Below are 23,258 nucleotides of genomic sequence, written 5' to 3'. Positions count from 1 at the left end.
CTTATAGATCACAGCTGCTGTCTTACTATTTTTTCATGCCCTTTTTTCTCTCCCATTTTATTTTGATAGTTTCTATTGCTGTGTCTTCAAGTTCACTGATACTTTTCTCTTGCAGTGTATAATCTGCTTTTAATCCCATCAGTTTATTTTCCATTTCTATTGTGTTTCTTATATTTAGTAATTCTATTTGTGTTCTTTTTAAATATTTTTATATCTATTTATATTTTTTATTTTTTATATTTTTCATTTCTAGCACTGCGTTCCTGATTTATTCTACCTTCTTGAGTCTATGTAGCATAGTGTTTTTTGTAACAGCTATTTTAATGTCTACCCTAATTCCATCACTTATGTCATTTTTGGGTCTATTTCTATTGAGTAATTTTTCTCCAGGTTGTATATTATAAAGGCTTTCTACTATGTCTGGTAGGAATGAGTAATTACCCGCCCTGTTTGTGTTGAGGGAATTTTTTGTCCTACTGCTTTCCACGGTCCTTTTCCTGGTCTCACGTAGTTTTCTCTCCTAACACGAGTTGAGGATCATTATCCAGCCAAAGACTCAGGGCCAGCCTCTGCAGATTAGCAGAGCTCATGCTGCCTTTCCCTTTGTAACTCCTTCCTTTCTGGTATTGTGCTCTAGAAATCAGAGCTTCCTTGGCCTCCCTGAACTCCCATCTTTATCTCCCTCAACCCAGGCTCTATTTGGGTCATTTGTACTACAGCCTGGAAACTAATACTTCCATGCAATAAGCTGGGCAATAAAGCTCTTCTAGTTTGTTTCTCATTTATCAGGGATCACATTTCTCTGCTGCCTGTTCCCTAGTGTCTGAAACCTTTAGCATATTTATCTCTTCTGGGCATTTAAGGCAGGAGAGTAAATAGTCTTAGTTACACCATTGTAATCTGAAGCAGAAGTCCTCTTGTTATAGTTTTTTAAAAAAATATGTGAAGGTAAACAGTTTTTCTTACATTTTAGGGTAATTTATATGTCTTCTTTTTTTAAAAAATTAAACTTTGAGTTCTGAGATACATGTGCAGAACATGGAGGTTTGTTACATAGGTATACATGTGCCATGATGGTTTGCTGCACCCATCAACCTGTCATCTAGGTTTTAAGCCCCACATGCATTAGGTATTTGTCCTAATGCTCTCCCTCCCCTTGCCCCCCACCTCACAACAGGCCCTGGTGTGTGATGTTCCCCTCTCTGTGTCCATGTGTTCTCATTGTTCAACTCCCATTTATGAGTGAGAACATGTGTTGTTTGGTTTTCTGTTCTTGTGTTAGTTTGCTGAGAATGATGGTTTCCAGCTTCATCCATGTCCTTGCAAAGGACATGAACTCATTCTTTTATATATTTGCATAGTATTCCATGGTGTATATGTGCCATGTTTTCTTTATCCAGGCTATCAATGATGGGCATTTGGGTTGGTTCCAAGTCTTTGCTATTGTGAGTAGTGCTGCAGTAAACATATGTGTGCATGTGCCTTTATAGTAGAATGATTTATAATCCTTTGGGTATATACCCAGTAATGGGATTACTGGGTCAAGTGGTATTTCTAGTTCCAGATCCTTGAGGAATTGCCACACTGTTTTCCACAATGGTTGAATTAATTTATGTTCCCACCAACAGTGTAAAAACGTTCCTATTTCTCCACATCCTCTCCAGCATCTGTTGTTTCCTGACTTTTTAATGATTGCAATTCTAACTGACGTGAGATGGTATCTCATTGTGGTTTTGATTTGCATTTCTCTAATGACCAGTGATGATGGGCTTTTTTTCATATGTTTGTTAGCCGTATAAATGTCTTCTTTTGAGAAGTGTCTGTTCATCTTCACCCAGTTTTTGATGGAGTTGTTTGTTTTTTTCTTGTAAATTTGTTTAAGTTTCTCGTAGATTCTGGATATTAGCCCTTTGTCCGATGAATAGAGTGCAAAAACTTTTCTCCTGTTCTGTAGGTTACTGTTCACTCTGATGTTAAGTTTCTTTTGCTGTGCAGAAGCTCCTTAGTTTAATTAGATCCCATTTGTCAATTGTGGCTTTTGTTGCCATGGCTTTTGGTGTTTTAGTCATGAAGTCTTTGCCCATGCCTGTGTCTTGAATGGTTTTACCTAGGTTTTCTTCTAGGGTTTTTATGGTTTTAGGTTTTCCATTTAAGTCTTTAATCCATCTTGAGTTAATTTTTGTATAAGGTGTAAGGAACGGGTCAAGTTTCAGTTTTCTGCATACGGCTAGCCAGTTTTCCCAGCAACCTTTATTAAATAGGGAATCCTTTCCCCATTGCTTGTTTTTGTCAGGTTTGTCAAAGATCAGATGGTTGTAGATGTGTAATGTTATTTCTGTGGCCTCTGTTCTGTTCCATTGGTCTATATATCTGTTTTGGTGCCAGCACCATGCTTTTTTGGTTACCGTAGCCTTGTAGTATAGTTTGAAGTCAGGTAGCATGATGTTTCCAGCTTTGTTCTTTTTGCTTAGGATTGTCTTGGCTATATGGGCTCTTTTTTGGTTCCATATGAAATTTAAAGTAGTTTTTTCTAGTTTTGTGAAGAAAGTCGGTGGTGGCTTAATGGGAATAGCGTTGAATCTATAAATTACTTTGGGCAATATGGCCATTTTCACGACATTGGTTCTTCCTATCCATGAGCATGGAATGTTTTTCCATTTGTTTGTGTCCTCTCTTATTTCACTGAGCAGTGGTTTGTAGTTCTCCTTGAAGAGGTCCTTCCCATCCCTTGTAAGTTGTATTCCTAGGTATTTTATTTTCTTTGTAGCAATTGTGAATGGGAGCTCACTCATGATTTGGCTCTCTGTTTGTCTTTTATTGGTGTATAGGAATGCTTGTGATTTTTCCACATTGATTTTGTATCCTGAGACTTTGTCGAAATTGTTTCTCAGCTTAAGGAGTCTTTTGGCCGAGACGACAGGGTTTTCTAAATATACAATCATGTTATCTGCAAACAGTGACTATTTGACTTCCTCTCTTCCTACTTGAATACACTTTATTTCTTTCTCTTGCCTGATTGCCCTGGCCAGAACTTCCAACACTATGTTGAATAGGAGTGGTGAGAGAGGGCATCCTTGTCTTGTGCCGGTTTTTAAAGGTAATGCTTCCAACTTTTGCCCATTCAGTATAGTGTTAAAGAACGTTTTACCTTTTTCTGTCTTGCCTGTTTTTCTGTGTTTTTGTTGGTCTCTTCATTCTCCATTTTTAGGCCTTTACATGTTAGGAATATATTTCTTTTAATTATACTTCACCTTTGGTATCTTTTGTGAGACTCTACTCTTAGTGTGATAAGCACTGGGTTGGTATCAGGCAATGAGGAAGATATGGAAGTTTCTTTTGCCTTGAGATGTTTGTATAATAGTTTAAGAGCTCCTTTATTCGGTATTCATTTTAAATGTTTGAGTTATGAAATAATACGATGCATGAATGTTCTTCCAGGTGGCTATATGACTTACTCAGTACCTCCCTCAGAACTCTGCTCACATGTTTATCAGGGAGATCTTCTGTTTAAAATTGTAGTTCTCTTATACCTCCCTCCCTGTTGCCTATTTCTATCCTCCGTCTTTAAAATTTTTTTTCTCTGTAGCAGTTCTCACAGTTTAACATAACATTTATTTTGTTAATTTATCTTGTCCCTAAAATGCTAGTAGCATTAAGTTAAATATTGGAGCCTTTTAATAGTCCCTGGTATGTAATATTGCTTAATAAGCATTGTTTAATCAGATTTTCCTTTTTGTGGTTTGCCCTGGCACAAAATGAAAGGTGAACTGGAAGAGGCAGAGACTTGAGAAAGAGGAGACAGTGTCAGTTTCATACATGTGTAAGGTGGCAGAAGCTTAGCTGGAATGATAGCAGTAAGAATAAAAAGAGAAAGGCCTGTTGGGAGCGACATTAACAGGAGAGTGTGAATCACCAGCCTTGTTAGTGTTTGCTATTGGTGAATAAAAAGTAAAAAACACCACATTTGTGTTTGGATTACATTTTTAATATAAATATTTATAAAGCAAAATCATAGGCCTTTGAAAGTGAGTTTGAGTAAATCTTGGTGACTTTTTCTGTCCTTGTAAATCATTACTTAAAAATACAAATATTAAAGTATCTAGCAGAAGTCTTGTTGATTTTTCTGATTTATTGTTTTTCTTTGATTTTTTTTAATAGAGCCTTGCTTCCTGTTTTACATCACAAATCTAAAAAAGGACCCCCCCGTCAAGCCAAATATGCCATTCATTGTATCCATGCGATATTTTCTAGTAAAGAGACCCAGTTTGCACAGATATTTGAGGTAATGAGAAAAAAATTTTCTTGTTTATTTCATATGTCATAGTTACAAAACAAATATTGATGATTTTATGGAATGTTCACATTTGGTGATGCATCATTTTGTAATATATTTTCAGAATTTGAATCAGTAAAATCAACATTGATAAGGGTTAAAATATGAAAATATCTGAGTATTCAAATGTTTAATGATAACAGATTCAGAAATCAAGCATTGTATATTTTTGTACATTGGTTTATATATTTGTATTTGGAGACTTCTTTTTGGTTAACAGGTAATTACATATAAAATCATAGTTACAGATAGTAGGTAACAGATGATTATTCTTTCATTTATAGGATCAAAAAATTTGAATTCTGTTTGAGAAACTATTGAAGTGTAAGGTTTTGTAAATCAGTACTAATTGTTAATATAAATTAAGTTTATGGTTTTATGACTGACCTAATTTTGTGTCAGATATAAAGTGTCTTTTCAATATATATTTTATGTTATTTTATCCACATTCTAAATAACTTTTACCCAGGCATTGCAATTTTATTGCTGCCTATTGTAATTAGACCCTAACACTAACACTGTTATTGCAAATAAAAGCTAAGCAGAAAATTCATAAAATCCTACTTTGTAATTTTAGTTCAAGAGCCTTGAGTAAAGTCAAAACAATTTAGAAATTATTCTGATGCTCCTTGACATAAGTACTTGGACTTAATATCTTTGTTTTAGAAACTTGGTACTTTTGTCATATTTTCATGTATTATGTTAAAGACCTGAAGGAGAAAGAAAAGTAGTTTATCCTCCAAACACCATCTTTACTGTAGATAGCAGATAATTTAATTTTTGTGTATTTGGGGATGGAGGTATTTTCGTAGTCTGTGTTTGTATATGAGAATGGCTTCAATAAATTGATGTTAATTTATAGGAAAGTTTTTTTTTTTGGTTGCTCTCCTTTTCCTCTCAATGGTGATGAGAGAAACACTGATATAAGTTGAATTTCAGAGTAGTTTTGTTTTCATTTTGATATTGTATCTGCTGTTTTATCTTTACAAGAACCTCTGCAGTCCTCCTACTATGTAGCATTCAGTTGGCTGGCTTCCTGAGAAAAGGTTTCTTAGAAATATCTGGCATTTTTGAGGTTCCACTAATCTAGGGCCTGGCCATTAATTTTGCTTTTTAGAAATGATTTTGTTATGGAAAATTATCAAACTTATAATCTAATTGAAAAAAAACTACACTATGATATTTTTGTTTATAATATGAACAATAGGCTGGCAAGATGTGCAATGGAAGTACTGAGGGAAGTCTTCAAGAATAGCAAGAAGTAAACTCATTTAAATATATTTTTGACTAAATAAGGCCTCATATTGCCCTAATTTGTTGGGAAAGAACAGTTTTGTATTGGCGTTTCAAGCCTACAATTATTGGTGTTCAATGTGGGAGAATAGAGCAACAGTTCTTCATTAAAATGTGGCATTAAAATGTCTAATAGAAAATATATTCACTTGCTTCAAAATCAGAAGGATGCAAAAAAGAATATACAGTGAAAAGTTCCCCCACCCATGTATCCCCAGCCACTTAGTTTCCTTTCCCAGAGGCAGAGCCATTGTTACTAGTTTCTAAATGTACTTTTCCAGAGATATTTTCTTCATATACAAGTAAGGGCATATAAATATGCACATGCACACATGCATGCACGTACACACACATATTTTGTTTCCCTTTCCTCTCCTTGTGCCAATGGCATATTTTAGTCACCCTTCTGGTTTCAAAAATTAAAACACACACACACACACAAACATATATTTTGTTTTCTTTTTTTTTTCTGAGATAGAGTCTTGCTCTGTCATCCAGGCTGGAGTGCAGTGGCGTGATCTCTGCTCACTGCAACATCCACCTTTCTTGTTCAAGCGATTTTCCTGCCTCAGCCTCCTGAGTAGTTGGGACTACAGGCATATGCCCCAAGCCTGGCTAATTTTTTTATTTTTAGTGGAAACAGGGTTCCACCGTGTTGGCCTGGCTGATCTCGAACTCCTGACCTCAGGTGATCTGCCTGCCTTGGCCTCCCAAAGTGCTGGGATTACAGATGTGAGCCATCGTGCCCGGCCTTAACAATATATTTCTGATATCATTTTATATGAGTATTTGAAGAGCTTCTTCATTCTTTTGTCATGGTAAAATGCATATTAATGGTTGGGTTTCCTATCAGAATAACAAAAGTCATTTTATTTGTTATGGTATTTAATATTTGATGCTATAATGAAGATCCCCAAATTCAAGTGACTAGACGTAGTAAAAGCTTATTTCTTGCTTCTGAAAAGTCTAGTGGGTGTTTGAATGACCCTCTAATCAGTGGCTTAGGGACACAGACTCATTCTGATTAGTGACTTCTCTTTAAATCCCACTGGATCCTTGGCATCAAGCCAGCCAGTGAGTAGAGCCTGTGGAGAAGACATACTGCTCATACCTACCTCAGTGCATATGTGGCATACTTCATTTTACTCCCACTCTCTTGACCAGAACTCATTCATATATCCTCACTTAACTGCACAGGAAGCTGCAAGTAGAGTCATCCTTATGCCCAGGAAATTGAAGTGGATATTGGTGAGCCCTAGCACCATTATTATATATATCTAACACATTCATGTATATGGTCATAAACTATATGCTATGAAGTCTGTGTCGAAATGTTTCTTTACCCTACCTCTAAACTGAATTGGGCAAAACTGAAAATGTTTGAACCTGATGCCTTCTGGACATAGATAACCTACAGAAGTCTAAATGTAATCTTGAGTTACTACTTGTACTATGTATATTTATTGAAATTTTTGTAGTTTTTATAATTTGAATTACAAAATAAATTACAAAATAAATTTTGTAATTTATAATTTTGTAATTTGAAAATGAAATATGTAAACAGTTTATTTGCATATGTGTAGAGTTGAAATATATTTTCCTCCCCTCATTTTCAGCCTCTGCATAAGAGCCTAGATCCAAGCAACCTGGAACATCTCATAACACCATTGGTTACTATTGGTCATATTGCTCTCCTTGCACCTGATCAATTTGCTGCTCCTTTGAAATCTTTGGTAGCTACTTTCATTGTGAAAGATCTTCTCATGAATGATCGGGTAATTTATATTTTTTAGATTCATGTTCTTTGTAATGTTAACTTTTGAAATTTTATCCAACAAGGAAAGAAGTGAAATGATATCAATAATACTTCCATTTGACTGCCTTGATTTTAGGTGTTCCTGTTTAAAAAAAATAAGCCTTGTCTCCATTATAAGCAAAACCACGTTGAAACATCTTTTTAGTTGAGAATAGGCATATGACCTCAAATACATTCCTTGATAAATATAAAATATAACCTGATGCTATCTATTTCAGATTTACAGGGGTTTAATTTTTGACAGGACATCTATTTTTAAAAATATGCAGATTGGTAAACCAGCTCATAGTATGGTTGTCATGATTATAGTTTTACCTTTTTCTATATAAACTTGTTCTTTTCCCTACATTGGGAGAGAACGAAAAAACATTGGGAGAGGAAATAATGATTTTGTTAGTCTCCAGTTATTTTGTATCTGCTGTGACAGCACTATACTAGGTTCTCTGGAGAATTAAAAGAAACATGAGATAAAGTTTTTCCTCCAAAAAGTAAACATAATGTAAGTAGTGGGTTAATCTGCCACCTGATTTTTTATTTTCAGTTTGTCTTGTCAGTTGTGTTTATTTTCCTCTTTTTCTTATTTTTGATTAAATATTTTTATTTCATTTTACCAGTCTGTTTTACATTTTGCTATTATTTTAGTAGCTTTCCTAGAAATTACAACATGGACTTTTGACTTATTAAAGGCCAGTGTCAATTGGTCTGCTTTGAACTTTCAGTATAGCACAAGGAACCTCTTAATCCCTTTTATTCCTTGGTGCTTTTTTGTGCTCTTGTTCACCCAGTTCTGTTACTGCTGTTATTTTATGCAGTTAGTATTTATTCAGATTTGCCAACGTATTTTCTCCTTTTGTTTTTCATTCCTTTCTATGTAATGATTTTCTTTCTATCTAAAGAACTACTTTAGTACTTTTTTTTTTAGTTTGGATTTCCACTAATGAATTTTCTCAGTTTTTGTTTGTCTGGAAATATCTTTATTTTACCTTAATTTTTTAAAGGATGCTTTCTTTGGGTTAAGAATTCTAGACTGGCATATTTTCCCCCATCAATGATTTGAATATATTATTCTATTTTCCATTTTCTTTTTTCTTGAAGTTTATTGACAGTCTTGTTCCTCTGAAGGTCTTTTGTCTTTTTGCTGTGAATGTTTTTGTCTTTTCTATTTTCCATTGGTTTCCAGTTTTACTATGATGTGTCTGGGTATGCTTTCCTTTACAGTTATCATACTTGGGGCTTACAGCTCTTTTTGTATATATAGCTGAAAGTCTTTTACAAATTTTAAATAAATTTTAGGCATTATCTTTACATATACGATTTCTTTTCATATTCTCTTTCCTTTCTTATTGCAGTTCTATTAATACACTTTAAACGTACATTTTTTTTTTTTGCTGTGACCTAGCTGTGTGACACACTTTTTCTGTACTTTTCTGCCAGCCTCCTCATGCTTCAGTTTTTGTTTTTTTTTCTGACCTATCTTTGAGTTCACTCTCTTCAGTTTTGTCTAATTGTATGTCAAGCTCATGCATTGAATTCTTAATTTCACATATATACACATACTTCAATTCTGTAATTCTATAGTTTTTAAACATAGCTCTTTGTTTTGCTGCAGAATTTGCTTGTCATTAAATCCTTGAAAAATCTTAATTATGTGAAGTTTGTATCTGTTAGGCTTATCATCTTGATCTCTTGTAACTTTTGTCTATTTTTTTCTCTAAATTTTTGGTCAAATCTTATCTTGTACATATATTGCTTTTGATTGAGTGATAGACTTTTTGTGTGAAGAGTTGTTGAGATAATGTGAGGCTTCAGATGAGTTTATATTCTTCCAGAGCTTTACTTTTGTTTCTGTCAGGCAGTTAAGCTATCGTCAGATCACTTCCATTCAATGAAAATGAAAGTTTGGCTTCAGTTTTTGACAAGCTTATTTTTTTTTTCTGGTCACCTTATGTCTAGAGTATATTTGTCTGGGATCCACTCAGAAGTCCAGGTTGTTTAACAAGGCCTTTACTTTTTAATGGGCTCAGGATTCTTAATCTTGTTCTTCTAGCTCTGTGACAGGAAAGCTTTGCTCAACTTCTCATCCCCCTTTCTTTCACTTTCAGAATCATTAATCGTCTATGTGAAAAAACTAATCTCAGTGCCAGACTCAAATCTTTGCTTTCCCTCCTCATTTGAAACTTTGCCCTGCAAATTCTCACTGCTTTGGTAGCTGTTCCCTTCAAACTGATTTTTTAAAAATATTTTGTTTAGCCTTTCCGTTTGTTTCAGTATGAAAATTGGTTCAAAACAACCTAGTCACATCTTGTCAGAAACAGAACTGCTCACCATTTTAATCCATTAATTTGACTTGTTTTATTATATATTTGATATGTACAAAGGAATATATGTAACATTTGTATAACATGTTTCATAATACAATGAACACCTATGAACTCTTAGTTCCTTAGAGTTCTTAGAGTTTTATTACTCTTCAATCCTTTCTACTTCCTCCCTGTCCCTAATATCTACTCTCTTGAATCTTGGGTTAATCTGTAACAGCAACAGAATTTACCACATACTTGTTTAGTTTTGCTTGTTCTTGAGGTTTCTAAGAATTATATCACACCCTGAATAGACTTGGAGGATTTGCTTTTATCACTCCACATTTGTTTCTAAGAATTATCTTTGTTACTAAATCTAACTGTGGTTCATTCATTTGTTACTCTATAATTTCACTGTGGAAAATATCTCATAATTTATTTATTCTTCTAGTAGATTGCGGAATATTTCCATTTCTTTACTCTTTTGGACAGTGCTGCTATGAATGTTTCTATTGAAGCCCCCTGCTACATATGAGCAAGAATTTCTCTAGGTTTTATTCCTATGAGTGAAGTTGATGAATCACAGTATATAGACATACTTAACTTTTCACTTTTTTTAATCATTTTTTATAATGTTTGTTAAAACTTATTTTTCTATTAAGAAATCTGACAATAATGTTATACACTGTTGGTAGAAAATATCTAACAGATACAGTATCTCATTATAGCTCATTATAGTCCCAGTATGCATTTCTGTGGTTGCTAATTAAGTTTGTGTGTCTAGTCACCATTCATGTTGCCTACTCTCTGAAATTACCTTTTGATGTATTTTAGCTTTTATTCCCCTTGGTGTTTTTTTCCCATACGTAATCTTTACCTACATTAATCTTTTATCTGGTGCATGTTACAGTATCATCATCAAGTGTGTAAAACCTCATTTTTGTGTGTCTTTTCACTCCTTTATTGTGTCCTTTGATCCTTTCAACAAAAGTTATTCCTTTTGTTTTTTCCTTTTGAGATGGAGTCTCACTCTGTCACCCACGCTGGAGTGCAGTGGCGCCATCTTGGCTCACTGCAACCTCCACTTCCCACATTGAAGCCATTCTCCTGCCTCAGCCTCCCGAGTAGCTGGGACTACAGGTGCCCACCACTATGTCTGCCTAGTTTTTGTATTTTTAGTAGCGATGGGGTTTCACCATATTGGCCAGGCTGGTCTCCAACTCCTGAACTCACGTGATCCACCCAGTTCAGCCTCCCAAAGTGCTGGGATTACAGGCGTGAGCCACTGCACGCCCGGCCTGAACAAAAGTTATTACTTTTAATGTAGCTGTATTTATCATTGTTCTTTTATAGTTAATACTTTTTACATCTTAAGAAATCTTTTCCTACTCTAATGTCATGAAAATAGCCTCCCATATGTTCTTATAAAAGTTTGAAGGTTTTCTTTTTTTGCACACACAAAAATCAATCCATCTGGAATTGATTTACTTGTTTTTTTGTATGCTGTGATATAAGGATTTCGTTTTTGCTGCATGTTAGGGTTACCAAATTTCCCAGCACTGTTTATTAAATATCTTACCATCTCCTGGTAATCTGCAGTGCTACCACTCATGTCTCCTATAGAGCCTCTGTTCTTTTCCACTGATTTGTTTGCCCATCCGCAAGATGTTTTTCCTTAACATTTTATGGTTTTCTCTAAAAAGAAAAATTTTAAGTTTCTCTCACACAACTTATGTTAGGCACTAAATAAAGTTTTTAAGATTATGTTTTATGTTTATGATTGATAAGGTGAATTATTTGGTAGTTCTGATTTTATATCTGTCTTTCTTGCTAAATTCTAATTATGTCAATTATAAAGAATACCAGCTTTGATTATTTTCTAATCCTTGCATACTTTATTTCTGTATATTTACTTCCATTTTAGGTATTTATCCTTTTTCATCCTAACTTACCAGTTTTTGAAAGAGATATATTCACATCTTCTGCTGTGATGAAGTTTTCAATCTTCTGATTTTAATCATGTTTGTTCTGCTTTATTTCGATGTTATTCTGCTAGTTGCGTAAATGTTCATGAATTTTGTATTTTATTTGGTGTTGTAAGATAAAATAAATCAGTATCCCATTTAAGTCCATATCCTCTTCAGTGCTTTTCATCTTGACTGGTATATTTTTCCATCCCGTAATTTTCAGATTTCATATGTCATTTGTTTTTGTTGTATCTTTTGTGGCTTTATTATTTATAAATCTACCTGATAGTCTCTGTTGTTTCTGGTAGTATCTGATAGTTTCTTATTTATGTAAGGTTTTTGTTTTCATTTTTCTTTGTATTTGTAATAGTTTATACTAATTTAGTTTTTTCTTGTGAATTAAATATTTTAGTGTTATCTTTGAGTAATTCTTTCAACATGGATTGTAATTTGGAAGCTTTCTGTCTTGAATTCTAGTGTTCATTCTTCAATACTGTTTTTTGGATATTAGAATTCTGTGTTTCAAGTCACTTGAAAATTCAGAGCATTGTTTTTTTGGCATCTGGTCTTGCAGCTGAGAAATCTGAAGTTAATCTTTTATTCCTTTTTCTCTATGGAAGCTTTTGGGATCTTGACATCCTTAGTTAGAAATTTCATCACAAGGTGCCTAATGTGATTCCTTTTTCATTATTTTTACTTCATACTTTGAAGGCACTTCTCAATGGAAGAAATGAGTCCTAAACTGTGTGTGAATCTGTAGCTCTTTGTGTTTGAGGGAGTTTGCCTTTTTAGGTGTTGGGGCTACCTGTTTTGTTGCCAGAGGGCTACCTGAGGTGGTATTCAATTCCTGTTCTTTGACCTGAGGGTAAAAATGGGATCTCAAGTGTTCCAAGATTGGTTCAGCTCTTTTGCCATCTTATTTTAATTTCCTGGTTACGACTGTAAACACCTACCTACTAGTACTTGCACATGATCACCTCAGGATTAGTTTGGGGTTGTGCTGTAAACAGAAACAAAACCCCTCCAGCCCAAGATTTTTTTGTTTTTAATACCTTTCCTCTTGTTTAAGAGCTACACCTTTTGGCTCCATTTTTTTTTAAGTCCTAGTTCTTGAATTGAATAATTGAATCTCAAAAGGGGCTAAATAAGGGAGTGATGTGTAAGAAGTTAGAGTTAGTCCCACCACAGACCTAGAAAGAACCAGTTGTGATGGATCTGTAAGTGCTGTACATAGGTGCTAGTGAAGGTATGCCTTTCAACCTTTTTTTTTTTTTTTTTAAGTAAATAGGGTTAGATGAAGTACTTTAGTCATATATAACAAATGTCACTGCAGAAGGTACAGATTTCATTCATTTTCTAAGTGCTAATTGAAAAGGAGAATTCATATTTATATTTTAAAGTCCCTTTTTTTTTTTTTTCCGTTTATTTTTAGCTTCCAGGGAAAAAGACAACTAAACTTTGGGTTCCAGATGAAGAAGTATCTCCTGAGACAATGGTCAAAGTGAGTAATATGCATAGATCTATTGATTTTAATATAGTCACCACGTTGTAATATTTGAGGTATTAAAATCTCTATTTCTATTGCAAAGATATTAAAATCACTCAAGTATTTATATTTATTGTATGACATCTCATGTGCTGTGAGACTATAGGGTAATAATGAGAAAGCTGGGATTTTGTGGACAGCTGCACATAATCTAATTTGAGGAGAAAAGAAGATTTGAAAGCTGCTTCCCTGATGGCAAAAGGCAGTGCTAGTTTTTATGGACTTTACTCTCTTCTGTAAAGATGATAATTCAGATTTCAAGCCTGTTCATCTTTTCCATGGGATTTAATAAAACTTTTTATTTTTTAAAAATTTAGCCTATAATTTATTGAATTAGGAGTTTTATAAGATTGCTCATCATTGGTATAGACTCTTGATTTATTAAAACCATCTGTGGCCTGTAGTGTGACCTCATGTCAATCCACTACCAAGATATGAAGGCCAAGAATAAATACATTAAATATTATTTTCTAGCTGTAATTTCTTATAAACCCTTTCAGTCTGTGTGTGTGTGTGTGTATTTGTTTATAGTTCGTATTACGAACTACCTTTTCACATTGTTCTAGCTTGAGGTTATGATACTAGTTTTGCAGACTTGTACAATAGCCCCACCTTTACATCAGTGAATGATGCTTGATACTTTGTGTCCCAGTATAAACCAGTTTTTCTCGGCATTGGTCTCAAGCTGCAGTTTTTGTATACTTGAAAGCAGCACCGGGCTAGAACGTAGGCCACTTACCAACTTACCATTTGGTAGGCATACTTACCAACTGGCCAGGAAAGAGATCTTCAGTCTTTGCCGTGAGCCAGACACTATCGAAGACCCTCTTAGCATCTGAGCCTTAGCTCTGTAAAAAGCTGAGCTAATATGTGAAAGATAATTTGTACATCATTTTAAAAAGAGGTAATATGTACTTCTTCAAAAGAATTCTTGGAAACATTAAAGGAGGTAATGGGTGTAAAAATACTTTAAGTACTTCATAATCATAAAATGTAGAACAAATATGAGTGGTATCATTTTTTAGGCAGAAAAGATTAAATGTAATTTGTAGTTGGGAACTTAACTTTTCTGATTAGAGAGGTTAAGCATGATTTTACTGTATGTTCTACAAGATCAAATACATGTTGGGGAAACATTTTAAAACAGCAAAGAACAAGCTAGTCTTTAGTCAAATCATTCTTTTGCCATTTTCTTGGAGGTTTGAAACATCTTTAATTTAAAACATTCAAGATTATCTTCATATATACAGAAAGGAATTTTTTCCTTAAAAAGCATCCATTGAATACATTTTATTTTTAAAAAAAAGTTGATACAGAAATTCTTTCAAAATGTACCAATGTTTTATTTGCCGACTTGTCTCTTAAATAGATTCAGGCTATTAAAATGATGGTTCGATGGCTACTTGGAATGAAAAATAATCACAGTAAATCAGGAACTTCTACCTTAAGATTGCTAACAACAATATTGCATAGTGATGGAGACTTGACAGAACAGGGGAAAATTAGGTATGCAATTACTATTTCACAGTTCTTTGGATTGCATAATATTTCAGCTCTTATAACTGTTGAATAGTGCTGTTTCTTTTTTTTTTTAATTAGAATTGCTTTGTACATGTGCATATATTTTTATTGGAATGTGCTTTTGTACAGTGGTTATTTTACAGTGGCGGTCACATGTCTGGGGCAGGGTACTGTTACACATTGTAAATATTTTAAACAATAGATTCTTACATTTTAGAATATCTTGTATGAAAGTGTGAGTGTACCAGTGAATAACTAGTGTTTTACATTCTTGTTAAATATATAAGGGGAAACAACAGACTGGGTGAAAGGCAACTTATTGAATCTATTTCCAGAAGTATAAATAAATGCATACTTTAAAAATGTACTTGAAGTAAATTACTGAAAATGAGCATACTTTTTTGTTTTTTGTTATTTTATTTTCTTTGAAAGGTGTAGTAAGTAGAGTGTAGTGATTGAAAACTACTGGACTCTGGAGCCTGGATTCAAATTCTGGTTCCACCACTTACTAGTCAGGTGAACTTTAGTAAGTTGCTTTAACTTCTTGGTCCCTCAGTTTCCTTACCCACAAAGTAGAGGTAATAATTATGTGTACCTGGCTCATCTAGCTGTTATGATATAACTAAGTAAGTTAGTATACCTAAGGCATTTAAAACACTACTTAGCACATAATAATTAGAAGCATTGATGATAATGGTGGTTATTATGTCAGTGTTAGTTAAAATTTAAGGTTTGTCCTCTGTGTAAACCAAGTGCCATTTGGTGCCCCTCCTTGGTAATACAAAATAGGACAATAGCTCTGTGCTCCTTAATATATCTAAAGACTTTAATAAGAAAACATATAAAGATGACTGCCAGCTGCCTTCTACCTTTCCATCTTGTATGTTTTGCTTATACTGTATTCTCCTTGTATGTTTTGCTTATACTGTATTCTTTGCATAGAATGTTAACAGAGGCACGTCCTTCTCAAACAAAACATAAAAAAAAAGTTGGTAAACTATTCATTCTGTATCTGTTTACTTTCTTTTATTCTAATTAATTATTCTATTCTGTTTTCATGTCTCTATTCCCATAATTTATATATGCCAATGTTTAGGACTTACAAATAATAAGTATGTTTTGATTTAAAATTTTTACTGAATTTGAAATAATTTTGTATTGATCAGCTCAGCCTGGTAAAGAAATTTTCCTCAGTGTTAATACATTTGGCCTTATAAATCAATTTATTAATTATATTATTTTATACTTCTTATTTGGCCAATTATATTCAGCTATATAAACTTTTATCAGAGAGGCAAAATACTTTGGTGGCTTACAACATTCAGGCAGATTGAAGACACTACACAGGTTCAAATTGAGGTTCCACCATTCATCAGCTGCTTTTATTTATCAGCAAGTTATTTAACTTCCACATGTCTTAGATTCTTCATCTGTAAATTGAGGATAACAATAGTATCTCCTTATAGAGTTTATGTAAGGATTATATGTATTAAAATATGTAATGTAATTGGAATAATACCCAGTATATAATGTCACTTAAGCTGTGTTTTGTGGAACCCATATGACATTCAGGAATATTTAGGGGGAGCCTAGAGTTGGAATAAGAAGTATTTCTGGTAGAGACATAACAGGTAGAGTCTTGGGAGTTGGTAGGTGGGGGTCTCTGTCCTTTCCTTAAGTAGGAAGCTTGCATTCCTATTTAAGCAAAAGTGATTTTTTGTGTTTACACCTTAAACTTCTATGTAAGATTTGGTTTCAAGAAAAGTTTCCTCTGCTTAATAAAGCTAAAAACAACAAAACAAAAAAAGTTTACGAGGTTAAATAGAAACCTCTGGTCCAGATGGGAAATTTTAAGGACAGATACACAGGAAGCATCTGTTATCCATATCTGTGAGGAAAACATCCAACAGTTGGTTTGTACTTTTTGCACTAAGAACTATGATTTACTGATTAATAGCTACTTGGAATATTGTTGTTGATGAGATGAGACACGCCTTTGAGACAAGGTCCTACAACTTTAGAAACTTACTAATGTTGGCTAGCATCCAGTCAATATTTTTACATGGCCAACTAGATTATTAAGTCTTGGAAAACTAAGACTGTGTCTTTTATTTTAAATACCCCACAGTGCTATATGTACACAATAGACATAGATTTGTTGCATGGATGTTGAATAACAATCTTTTACTATAGAGCTACAAAGGGAGTTCTGTTTGAGTTACTACTTCTCCCTCCTTATATTTGTTCAAGATCCCCTTTATTTCAGCTAATATATCACTATATTAGGAAGGATTGTTTAGATGTATTTACTGGTCTGGAATTCTATGAATTGTGCTTCATTTTAGCAGTTTTCTTTCCTTGAACTTAAAAAGAGCCTCTTGGTAATATTTGAAAAGTTGAATTCTAGCTAAGAATAGTAATGTTTTCCTCACCACACCTGCTTTCATTCTTCTTCTTTTGTGCTTAGCACAGTAGTTGTGTTTGATTTATTAGCAAGCTAGAACATATTTGGTGCCTCATCTATGCATAAACATTTCTCCAACAAAATCCATAGTAGACATAAAACCTAACAACTAAACATACAGACAGATTTCTTCCACACTTGACTAAGACCTGTTTTATTTAGAATGAGGGAATTAAATGACTTGAGTGACACTAGCATTGACTTATGTTTAAAAGAAGAATTTTTTGGTATTAGACAACATCTTCCAAAGTTAAATGAGTGTAATATGGTGTTCAGTATCACTAAATTATGTTCTGTCTTAGCCTGCTCAGACTGCTGTAATAAAATACCAGGCTTATAAACAACAGAAATTTATATCTCACAGTTCTGGAGGCTGGGAAATCCAAGATCAGGGTGCCAGCATGGTTGGGTTCTGGTGAGGGCCCTCTCCAGGGTTGCAGACTGCTGGACTTCTTGCTGTGTCCTCAAATGGCAGAAGTGGTAAACAAGCCCTCTCAGGCCACTTTTTAAAGGCACTAATCCCATTCATGAGGGTTTCCCACAATGACCTAATCACCTCCCCAAAGGCTCCACCTCCTAATACTATCTCCTAGGTACTTGGATTTCAACATAGGAATTTTGGGGGACACAAACATTCAGATCACAGCATTTTTTTAAAACTTTTTTGTGCCAGAATTTTTAATAAAATTAGATGTACAGAAGATTTTGTACAAACATTTTAAATGCTAATCTATATTCATTCTACTCATTTTTCAGTAAACCAGATATGTCACGTCTGAGACTTGCTGCTGGGAGTGCTATTGTGAAGCTGGCACAAGAACCCTGTTACCATGAAATCATCACATTAGAACAATATCAGCTATGCGCATTAGCTATCAACGTAAGGAAATGGCTGTGTACAACTACTTTTTGAAGGTCTTTGACTTTTAGGAAGGAAAAAAATCCACTGTGATACATAGATTAAAATCTTGAATGTGTATGATTTGTTTGTTTCTGAAAAATTTATGCATGAGAAATATTTCAGAGTTCTGAAACTGTCATTTGAGTTTTGGGTTGCTAACATAGTACAGTTGATCTTCTTATTTGTAATTGTTTTGTTCTATAATGTTATCACAGGCATTCAGTTAGCAGATACTGAACAGTTGCTCTTAGGAGAACTCACAGAATAGATTCCTTCAAGCCCCTGGCCACAACATTTTCATCATCCTGTTAATATACAACCTTGTTTTATGTATGTTTCTGTTTAAAGACTATTTATTATATAGAGTTGTCTCATTAACACTGAACTCACAGCCAACAGCACTGTAACTCATACCTGAACAAAGCTTATCTAGCACACACATTTTCTCTGTAAGGAATATCAGAGCCTTCTTGTGCTTTGAAACACCAGACAGTACTTCATCATGAAATAACAAAAACATCAACCACAAAACTGTGAAAAATGTGGCACTGAATAGACTTCAAAAAGGACACTGTTTACGTATGAAAGCTGAAACAAGAAGGCACAGTGTTGCCTTCTTTGACATTAGCTGGGAATGTGCACATCTGGCTACTTACATTTTTTGCTGCTTTGTGTATTTACTTTGCAAATGACCCAAAAATTGCTTCAAGTATTAATTTTGGTGTTACAAATAAAATTTAATGAGTATGCAAATTCCTAAATATAGAATCCGCAAATCAGGAAGACTGACTGTATGTATTCAGTTCCTGAAAGGAAAACAACAGTATCGAAATGTATGCTTTTATAAAGACATGACATAGAACTAATTTCAGGTTAGAAGCATTCCTTATTACTCAGTGAGTTAAGTTTTCAGATTATAAGCAGTGAAACTTTCAGATTCCTATTCCAGTTTTATGGATTTCTTGTTAGAATAACTTTATATTTGGACTGTACCACTTTAGAAGTCTTTAGCATCATTGAGAAAAGTAAAAAGGACTTTCACATTAGTAAATAAAATAGTTTCAGTATGAGTTTTTCATTAATAATTTCGTTATTTTACACTTAGTTTTTCTGTTCTTTTCCAAGTAGTCTTAAGAATTTACTTCAGTGATCATTGCAATTCTTCCTCCCCACCCTTTATTCTAGTACATATTTTTAAATTGCCACTTATGTATAACTCTGTAGACATAGTCATCTATTTTTAAAGTGTAATCATTTTTGTCAAATGATTTGTCAAGACTGGTAGTTCAGTCTTTTAAAAACAGCTATTTTGGCCAGGCGCGGTGGCTCACGCCAGGAGAATCGCTTGAACTCAGGAGGCAGAGGTTGCAGTGAGCCGAGGTCGTGCCATTGCACTCCAGCCTGGGCAACAGAGCGAGACTCCATCTCAAAAAAAAAAAAAAAAAAAAGAATTTTGGGGAGCCCATAACTTCCTTGGTTTAGTTTCCCCACTTAATTTTTGGAGATAATCTTATAAGAAACTGAAAATTGTTTAAAAAGCATCTATTACATTTCTTAGAAGAAACCAACATAAGTAATTATTTTATTAAAATGGTAAGGCTTGCAGTCTATCAGGTTCTTGGTATGGTATTTCTTAGAGCATTTGCTGCTATCATTATTGAAGTGGAAATATTTAAAAAACACAAAGTATGGAAATACAAGAAATGGACTTTATTTGAAACTTACAGTATATAAGAAGTATGTGCCAGCCATTAGGTAAATGTCCACTATAAGTAAAAAGCATCCACGGTTACTGACTTCTGAGGACTTCCTTTTCTAGCAAATATTTGTTATACATTGCCACCTCAAGCACCAAATTCCCAAGGTGAAAGTTCAAATGGCCTAAACTTTAAGATAGCTTTGGAATTATCTTGACTATGGAACATGTGTCAGTGGTTAAAAATCAGTTACTAGCATCTTCTCACAACTTAGAAACGTATCAAATTACCCTATTTTAAACAAAGCTTTTCTGTAATTCTGTTCTTCCTTTAAATCACATGCCCATCTCTTCTTTTTAAACCTCCAAACCTCAAGAAAGAATAATCTATCTTTGTCTCTCTTACTCTCTTATCCTGTCTTCTCTACTCATATTTTGTCATTTGCCTTTGTTGTTTTCCAAAAATGTTCTGTCGAAGTCCTCAAGTCCAGTGATACTGGGCTTCATTATATTTGACACAACTCATTGCTCCTTTATTCTTAAAACTGTCTTATTTCGTTTCTGTCTCTTGATTGTTGCTTTACTTATCTGATTACATTTTCTGGCTCTTCCTCTTTTTTTTTTTTTAATGTATGTGTTTTATGAGGATCTGTCTAGGATCAACTTCTTCACTTACACAGTCTTCTTTGACCGTCTCATCATCTATGTAAGTGACTATTACATGAGCAACATTAAGTTTTTTTCAAGACTAAGGTCCTACTTCAAATGCTAAACAGAAATTTTATACTTTTATGTTCTGTGAATATAATATTGAGATTTATAATATTTCCCAGATCTATTCTTTCTTGACATATAGAGCCTATATAAGTGTTAAATATAATAGTTCCCAGATCTATTCTTTCTTGACATATAGAGCCTATATAAGTGTTAAATAAATCTGAATGGCATTTCTTATACATAAAAGCATGGTTTATATTTGACTCTTGGCTTGTCCTTGCACCTTGTTGCAAAGTACAGATAATTCTGTCCTTTGATATCCATTATATAATTTTTATTCATACTTTCTTGACCATTCTTATTGCTGTAATCATCATTAGCTCTCACCAGGACTGTTGGGAATCTTTTTTATTGTTGGTAAATTTCCCTAATTACAGTTATGATCATGTCGTTCCTCTGTTCCAAAAATATTTAGGGGGTTTGTACTTGTAAAAACAACTGCACATACAACCTGGTGTTTGAGCCCGTCTAATATTTTAACCCGAATCTACACTTAAAAATCTTGTTGAGCACACTCTCCTTTACTTAACCTCATTTCATGTAGCTGAACAGCTTTTTTTCTTTTATGTGCCTTGTAATTTGCTGCCTTTAATTTTCTCTTTACTCTCCCATTTCCACACATCCAGCCTAACCCTTTCTGTAAGTCAGTGCTCAGACACAACCTTCTTTACAAAACTCCCTCTGATTCTTTTAGCTGGAAGAAGTCTTTGATTTCCTATGGATTTTATCTGCTGTCCTCTGATACATACAAGACTATGCTTTGCGCTTTACTACATGTACTTTATTTCTTGAGTTGGGGCTCTTTAAATGCAGTATTGTATCTGGGAGGCTGCTGTTATGTATTTGAACAGAAAGTACATTTGGAGAAATTTAATAAAACAATATGAATTTTAACATAATTTAATAATTACTTAGATATTTTAGAACTTGGAATTCAGTTCATGAAAGATTTACTCTGTACTTCTGTGTGCTGTACATTGTTCTAAGTTCTGGAAATACAAAGATGAGTAAGTCATGGTTGTAGCCCAAAGAAGCTAACAATTTCTTAGGAGAACAGAAAATAGAGATGTATCAATAATACAGTGAGATACACAAACTAATTGAACTGTTTACATGGTATTAATGGTAGTTTTGAGATACTTTGTATTAGAAAAGGCTACTAAAAGTGAATTTACTTAAGCTGCAGACTAAAATTAATTTCATAGTCAGTAGTGAATAAAAGCTTTGATTGGAACTTTATCTGGGGGGGGCGGGGACCTTTGTAATATTAGACACCATCTGTTTTTTTCTTATGTTTAACCAATTATATCCAGTGTTTGCTTTTTTGAGGGTACATTTTTTTCAGATAAAATTGTATTACTCTATTCTTTACTTCACATTTAACTTTTGTAATACCAGTCAAAAAGATAATCATCTTTGCAGAAAAATATTTGAAGACTTCCTCAGTTCCCAGTAGCGCTTTTTATACTTGTTTATTCACATGATTCTCTTGAAGTACCTATGTGTGTGTCATCATTCCTGTCAATTTTCTCTTCTTCAGTTGTTATTTATGTTAGTGGAGTTGCCTATGATTTCCCAGTTCTCTAACATCACTTTGATACTTTTTGAAAACCTGCTACTTGTGTGATGATTCAAGGATTGACATTGCAATTAATTTGTCTTGTATTGTTGCATCCTGAATGATTAGTCAGAGAGGGACAAAAACTTGGACTTGATTGGGATTTTAATTAATGGCCTGTTCATTTGTGAATACGCTTGTGATGTGTGGATTTTTACTTACCCACTTTGTAATTGGGTATTTTCATAATAATTCTATAACAGAGACTCCTCTCCTCTGTGGGACTGATACTGAGGGCAGGGTGAGTTATGTTAACTTTGTTTCATGGAATATGAGGGTAGGTAACTGTTTCTGTGAAAACTAGACTGCTTCTTCCCCTTCCCTCCCCACAGCTAATTTTTCCCCCCCCCCGATGGAGTCTTGCTCTGTCACCCAGGCTGGAGTGCAATGGTGCGATCTCGGCTCACTGTAACCTCTGCCTCCTGGGTTCAAGCGATTCTCCTGCCCCAGCCTCCCAAGTAGCTGGGATTACAGGTGCCCACCACCACACCTGGCTAATTTTTATATTTTCAGTAGAGACAGGGCTTTACCATGTTGGCCAGGCTGCTCTCGAACTCCTGACCTCAGGTGATCCACTTGCCTTGGCCTCCCAAAGTGTTGGAATTACAGGCGTGAGCCACTGCGCCCGGCCTCTGTGTGTGTGTGTGTGTGTGTGTGTGTGTTTTAAACTTTAGGTTCAGGGGTACATGTACAGGTTTGTTAGATAGGTAAATTGTTTGTCACAGGGGTTTGGTGTAAAGATTATTTGATCACCCAGGTGATAATTATAGTACCCAAAAGGTAGTTTTCCATCTTCACCCTCCTCCTACCCTCCACCCTCAAGAAGGCTTTGGTGTCTGTTGTTTTCTTCTTTGTGTTCACGTGTACTCAATGTTTAGCTCCCACTTACAAGTGAGAACAGCAGTATTTGGTTTTCTGTTCCTTTATTCATTAAAGATAATGGCCTCCAGCTCCATACATATTGCTGCAAAAAGCACATGTAGTATTCCATGGTGTATCTGTATCACATTTTCTTTATCCAGTGTA

The 23,258-nt window shown here is 34.3% G+C and overlaps 1 protein-coding gene across 7 annotated transcripts in view; it reads left to right on the top strand.

The window, feature by feature from the left end:
- The window catches only part of PDS5B (PDS5 cohesin associated factor B), a 190,245-nt gene that overhangs the window by 142,401 nt on the left and 24,586 nt on the right, over positions 1–23,258 (top strand). For all 7 annotated transcript variants that reach the window (XM_032150509.2, XM_032150506.2, XM_032150511.2 and 4 more), the window contains exons 20-24: positions 4,159–4,282; positions 7,243–7,401; positions 13,142–13,210; positions 14,625–14,761; positions 17,997–18,120. In XM_032150509.2, coding sequence (XP_032006400.1) covers positions 4,159–4,282; positions 7,243–7,401; positions 13,142–13,210; positions 14,625–14,761; positions 17,997–18,120 — 613 coding nt within the window. The remainder of the gene's footprint in view (positions 1–4,158; positions 4,283–7,242; positions 7,402–13,141; positions 13,211–14,624; positions 14,762–17,996; positions 18,121–23,258) is intronic.

Source organism: Hylobates moloch, unplaced genomic scaffold (assembly GCF_009828535.3).
Source record: "Hylobates moloch isolate HMO894 unplaced genomic scaffold, HMol_V3 SCAFFOLD_4, whole genome shotgun sequence".
NCBI classification, from domain to species: Eukaryota; Metazoa; Chordata; class Mammalia; order Primates; family Hylobatidae; genus Hylobates; species Hylobates moloch.
This window is presented reverse-complemented; position numbering and strand designations above follow the sequence as displayed.